The following is a 6,315-nucleotide window of genomic DNA, read 5'->3' on the forward strand; positions in this document are numbered from 1 at the left end:
TTATGTTCCGTATAACCGTTGTTAAAAGTCTTCACAATTTTGGAGGGAAAGATAGAACAATGGTTATGTTCCGTATAACCGTTGTTATATCTTTCCCACCAAAAGTTTGTCAAACTTTCCACAATGACTTACTCGCATCAACAACGGCTTTTAACCATTCTGAATAGTTTCCACAACGGTTTTAGTAAATAACCTAACCGTTGTAAATACCTTTTATAACGGCCGCTTTAACAACGCCCGCTTTTTGGTTTTACAACGGTTTTTACCCGTTGTTATAGCCTGTATCTGTAGTAGTGTTAGTTTTTATGAATCTAGCCAAAGCAAACATTTACTAACACTACCCGTAATATGCCCCTTTCATCTTAGCACTCTTTTCTTCAATCTGGTTTTTCTGCAATTCAAAATCAAGTTAGAATGTTTGCTTTGGCCTGATTGATGCTTAACCGTTCTCCAATGGCATCCTTAATAATTTTTCTACTCTACAGTCACAATTGAAGAAGAGATGGCAAATATTCTTTTCTTCAGTTTCACATATACACAAGTATACTAACACCAATAAAACAATATTACTTCTATGTATGTATTATTTGAGCATCATACTACAGCTAGAGGTAGTGTAATAAGAAGACTATCAGACGCCCAAGGAGCGGTCATTATCATGATCCTAGTAGCATACATACAACTGTCTCACGCAAAACTAACAATCGCAAATAAATATCAAATTGATGATCTACTCATAAGAGAACTAGCAATGTTATTACGAACAATAGCCATGTCATTGTCATCATCATTATCATCTGTATCTCCACTATTGTAATTCGATTGATAATCTCCATGAGTGCCCCCATCTACATCATCTTCCTCTTCTACATTAGGCATATAGTCGGGGTCTTCATCACACTTGTCAAACTCCTCATCCTTAAGTGCATTTTTTCTGATATAATTGTGTAGCGTCATAGTTACAACAACTACTTTACATTGTGTAGAAAATTTATAACTAGGGATGTTAAACAATATTCTCCATCTATTTTTCCAAACCTCAAACGATCTCTCTATGACGTTTCTAAGAGAAGCGTGTGCATAATTAAATACTTCGAAGAATCCCGTTGGGGGCTGAGTTGAACGCCTAAAATCAGGAAGATGATAACGTATATGTTTTCCTTTAAAAGGTGCCAAATAACCTTTCTTATTCGAATAACCTGCATCAACCACATAATATTTGCCTAAAAAAGAAAATGTTAGTTTAAGAATTAAAAAAAGGTAAAAATATATATATATATAGTTACATATAAAATACAGTATTTTTACGTACCTTGTGGGGGGATGTGGGAATATATTTTTCCCTTGTAACTTTTTCTGTGTTGAAGTGAGAATGCGAGAATCATGAGCGGACCCTTCCCATCCAGCTTTAATGAAAGTGAATAGCAAGTCAAAATTTCAAAATGCCATGACATTTTGCGTTGCGTAATTTTTTCTACCGATATAAGGGATCTCGTCCTCCTTAGGAATAATTACTGCACGAACGTGAGTACCATCTATAGCACCTATACACCCTTCAAAATGAGGCCAAAATTTATAATCTTCTCGAATCTTACTAGGAACTTCTTTAAAAAGATGATCTGGGGGTCTTATGATGTCTCTAGAAAAAGCTACCAAAGATGTTAGAACCTCGTTAAATTTCCTGCTAATTGTTTCTCCTGAATGCTTAAACCTAGTTTGAAGAGTACGATTGGAATGATTATGTGCGCAAATAACCAGAAATATTGCAAGTGCCTCTTCTGCACGCATCTCTCTAGTTGGATGTAACCCGTAATTAGCCACTAATAAATTGGCTAATTTTATAAAGACATGTGATTCCATCCTAAATGTCCTGTAACTTTCACCAAGTGTATTTAGCACTTCAATCACAAATTGCCATCCTGAACAAATTGATGTTCTCACCTTTTGCTTTGAAAGAAATTTAACATAATACTCTGTGCACACTATCAATCCAAAGGCGACAAGCACATACAGCCTCAGTTTTTCATAGGTTTGTTGTTGAAGCAACACTTCCATGTCCATTTCCGGGTCTTTATTTTCTGTCTCAGTCTCACTCATTGAATATAAATCGAGGTTTTATTCAATATCATAAATATCTATCTCATTCATTCCACCGTCATTTACATCATCAACATTAAAACCTTCAACATACTATAAAAAGACAAAGTACATAAAATAAAATGTACCATACGATTAAAATTTTAAAAAAAATGCCATACTTGTTTAAATTTCATAAACATCACAACCAAATTAAGTTGCTATATAAGAAATGCCATACTTATTTAAATATCATTAACCACCTAACCAAATTAAACAACTTAAGACTACCATAGCTAAAATGACTTCAAATTAAACAACTTAAGAGTAATATAATTAAAATGACTAACATGATAGCAAACACAAATGAAATTTAGCGTCGAGACGTGTGACTTTTCTCTCTTTTGAGCTCCTCTTCCAGCCAATTAACTCGAATATCATCTTCTTCCAGTGCAATAAATATTTCTCTATATTCACGTTTAACAAATAAACGTGTACCCAGCATAAATAGCTCACTTTTAGGCTCTATTGATGTAATGTTTTTTAACACAGCTATGCACTCGGTAATACTATATCCAGATTGATCACTCGTTTTGGTATTTGTAATAGTACTCTCCATCACATTACATATTCTGTCCAGTTGACTTTGCATCAACAAGGCTGTACTTACTTTTGATTTCTTGCCCTTTGATATACTACCTTTCCCCTCATTCGGTGTCGTTTCCTTTCTTTTCTTTTCATTTAGTTGCTCTTTTTTCGAAGTTACCTCCATGTTTTCCAAATCAACATTTGTCTCATCAACCAAATCATCATTAAATTATTCATTAGGTGCATCATATCCTTCATCAAAGTTGGACTGATTCACAATATATGGATTGAAAGAATCATTTCCAGTTGCAAATGTTTTAGAAAACATTATTTCCATTTCTTTCAAATTCTCTACACCACCATGTCGAAAGTTAGCTACTTCAGGGTTAACCTGCAATTTTTTTAGAATAAACCCTCTAAGTTTATAATATTGTATTACGACATGATATTGAATAATATATTCATAATACTTAAATGTTGTAACTAACATTTTCCTTTTCATCCCACCATGTATCATCAGCATCAATGGTTCCTTTTTCGTGATCCCATCCTAGACCAGTCTCGGGGCCAATTAATTGCTTCCATGTCTTATAATAAATTTTTAAAGATTCCCATTTATTCTTAAGTTGCGCTTTGTCGTACCTTCGTCTAGTTCTAAGTTAAAATTTTCTCACCACATTTTCCCATCCTACTCTATTAAAGTGTGTATTAGGCCTATTTCCAACATGAACCTCTTCAGCGCATATTTCACAAAATATCTTTGTTGTTATTCGATCCCAATTTGCCTTCTCTTTTTTCGGAACAAAATTTGAAGGATCAGTAGGTCGTACTCGATGTTGACTTTTCATCATCTTTGGATGATAAATCTAGCAATTCAAGCTCACAATCATATTTAAGACATAAATACAAAGATAACAGACTATAGTTTAAAGCTACACAAATCCCAAACCTGATCATTAATGCAAGAATTTAATAATCCAGTCATAGATTGAGATGTTGAAAAATCATGTACGCCATAATCAACAGGTTGTTTTCCTTAAAATATAAATTTTAAATAAGAAGCAAGAAATTAATTCAACCACACTTGGTAAAATAAAATGGTAACTACAATTTGAAGAGGCTTACCATAGATGAGGGTGCTCTAGGAGTAACTCTGACGTTAGGGTTAGTGTTGTTGTTCTCTGTTGAATAAGGAGTTGAAGCAAATCTTCGATGCATTTTGTTTCGTCTATTGAAAATAAAATTAACATCAATAGGATGCACAAGAATTCATCAATGTTCTTGCCATTAAATTTTTCATTTATTCTTGTTTAAGACCATGTTAACTTAAGACGGTGTGCTATTACACCTGAGTAAAATAAAGATGTAAATGTAAAGAGTTTGTGAGAGGCCTTAAGTTAAGACGATCTTAAACAAGACTAACTATAAACTCTTTTTAAGGTCGTCTTAACTTAAGACTATATCATAACGCTTTTTATATTCCGCTGTAAATTATCTTATCAGACTCTCTAACTATATCTTCCTAGTGAATTCTATAGTTACCATAAGAAAAAGAAGCAGAATGATACCATCAATCGACTAAAGTTCATTGTTATTATATCCCATCTTACTATCTCTCTCTTTCTCTGGTTCAAACCAAATCATGTCCCTGTATATTTCTTTTCATTTCATGCTATCAAGGAATCCCACCCCCTTTACTCATATCCAAACCAAAGCTTAATCTTCAAGCAATACTTATTAATTCAATACCAATCCACACCATAGATCTACTTTTAATCTTAAATTCCTAATTCGCTATAATAATTTTCACATATTCTGAACTGTAATACTCAAGTTCCACTAAAATTAAATAATCAATTTACAGCCTCTTGATAATCTCATTAACATAAACAAAATCAAATATGAAAAAAAAATCATTGTAAAAGAAGGATGATTATAAACACAGTAATAAACCAATTTAAAAGATGAAGGAGAAAAAGTACCTGGTACTTATACGAATGTTAGGGATTAGAGAAGAGGTATGGATGTGTGATGAGAGGAATAAGAACAATTTTAATTTTTATAAGAGGCAAAAAAATCTTGGAACTGGTATTTGGCGGTATTTTTTTTGAGGTTTGGCGGTCAAATAGCACAAGAGCAGCGTGAAAATAGAAACAGAATTAGCAATTTCTGTTTCTAGGGGTCAATTTTACAATTTCTGTTTAATAAAACTAGTTTTTAGTTTCCTAAAAAGTAGTGTTTGACACAGTTTCTATTTTTTCAGTTGAAAAAACACTTGAAAAATGGGGCCAAACACCATCTTCGTTTACCTGCGAAGTTTACAAGACTTTTGGGTTGACATTATGTTTACGCTGATAGGTTATACTTTCTCTAGGGAAAATGCATGCGGTGCCCTTGAAGTTTCGAATTTTACCTGAAATAGCCAATTTTTTGTTCTGGAAAACTTTAAGAGGCTATAACTCGTATCTACGAGTTCAAAAAGTGATAATTTTTTTTTCAAATCGATTATCTTTCCGAGAACTACGATTTGAAAAAAATTGTCGTATTTGGACCCCGTGGCTAGGAGTTTTTGTACGTCAAAGTTTTTTTTTACCGAACAAACTTTGAGTGACCATATCTCTTGGTCATGAAATCCAAACTCAACAATTTTTTTTTCAAATCGTAGTTCTCGGAAAGATAATCAATTTGAAAAAAAAAAATCGTCACTTTCTGAGCTCGTAAACACGAGTTATAGCCTCTTAAAGTTTTCCGGATAAAAAAATTTGGTGTTTCGGGCAAAACATCAAAGTTCAAGGGCACCACATGCATTTTCCGCTTTCTCTATTTTATTCAATTTTATACATTCACTTTATACATTTATATCTATGTTCGTTTTCTGTTGTTCATATCTTCAGTTACATATTAATAACAATTTGATATTCACAATGTACTCGGTAAAACAATTTAAACCAGATCTCACATGACTATTTTTTATGCTATATATTAGAAGTTGTATCGAAGATTCTCTCAACTTATGAATAATGTCCAAAAATATAGAACTGAAAGGAATGAAGGGGGTAGTTCAAATAAAAAGGTTGGACTGTATAATAATTAGATGAGGCTATATCTTACCCACTACTCCCTCCATTCAACTCCACTTTGCAACTATGCTTTATGCACAGATATTAAGGCAATGGTGAAAAAATAATAAAAAGACAACTCTTCAAGTAAAACTGCTTTATTAGGGGAAAATCAAGTTGTGTTAAGCATATGATTTAGGAGGTAATACTCCCTCCAAAATGTGCTATATGATTACAAAACCCCACCAAATAATACAAGAGTTTAAAAAACCCCACCATTTCCTGCCAAAAAGCATCAAATCAGCAAGTACACTTAATCCTTAACATAACCTGAAACCATCCTCCACAATTATAGACTTCTTGAGCCAACAAAATTACACATTACATCCTCTAAAAAAATTACAGTTTTCAGTCAAAAAATTACACATACATTAAATTATAAAGCCAAAAAAATTACACAAACATTAAATTAAAATGTCGGGCAAGTGTCTTTCAGAAGATGCTAGGCAGGAAGTGGCCATTTACATGCTCCAGCAGTCAAAACAAGGCAAACTCGGTCGTGGTGCATTGAAGGAAGCAGCTGTGAGATTTG

General features: G+C 33.1%; 2 protein-coding genes across 2 annotated transcripts; both read right to left on the minus strand.

Annotated features, from left to right (window-relative positions):
* Positions 1-717: 717 nt before the first annotated feature.
* LOC141651446 (uncharacterized) lies at positions 718-2,097 on the minus strand. The gene is made up of 3 exons (XM_074459159.1): positions 1,516-2,097; positions 1,313-1,406; positions 718-1,223 (listed from the first exon to the last, which is right to left on the minus strand). Exons 1-3 carry the CDS (start codon positions 2,095-2,097, stop codon positions 718-720), a joined length of 1,182 nt encoding a protein of 393 aa, XP_074315260.1.
* A 796-nt stretch (positions 2,098-2,893) lies between these two features.
* LOC141651447 (L10-interacting MYB domain-containing protein-like) lies at positions 2,894-3,882 on the minus strand. Its single transcript, XM_074459161.1, has 4 exons — positions 3,790-3,882; positions 3,339-3,530; positions 3,153-3,251; positions 2,894-3,055 (listed from the first exon to the last, which is right to left on the minus strand). The coding sequence occupies exons 1-4, from the start codon at positions 3,880-3,882 to the stop codon at positions 2,894-2,896; spliced, it is 546 nt and encodes a 181-aa protein (XP_074315262.1).
* Positions 3,883-6,315: the final 2,433 nt, after the last annotated feature.

Source organism: Silene latifolia, chromosome 4 (assembly GCF_048544455.1).
Source record: "Silene latifolia isolate original U9 population chromosome 4, ASM4854445v1, whole genome shotgun sequence".
Classification (NCBI taxonomy): Eukaryota; Viridiplantae; Streptophyta; class Magnoliopsida; order Caryophyllales; family Caryophyllaceae; genus Silene; species Silene latifolia.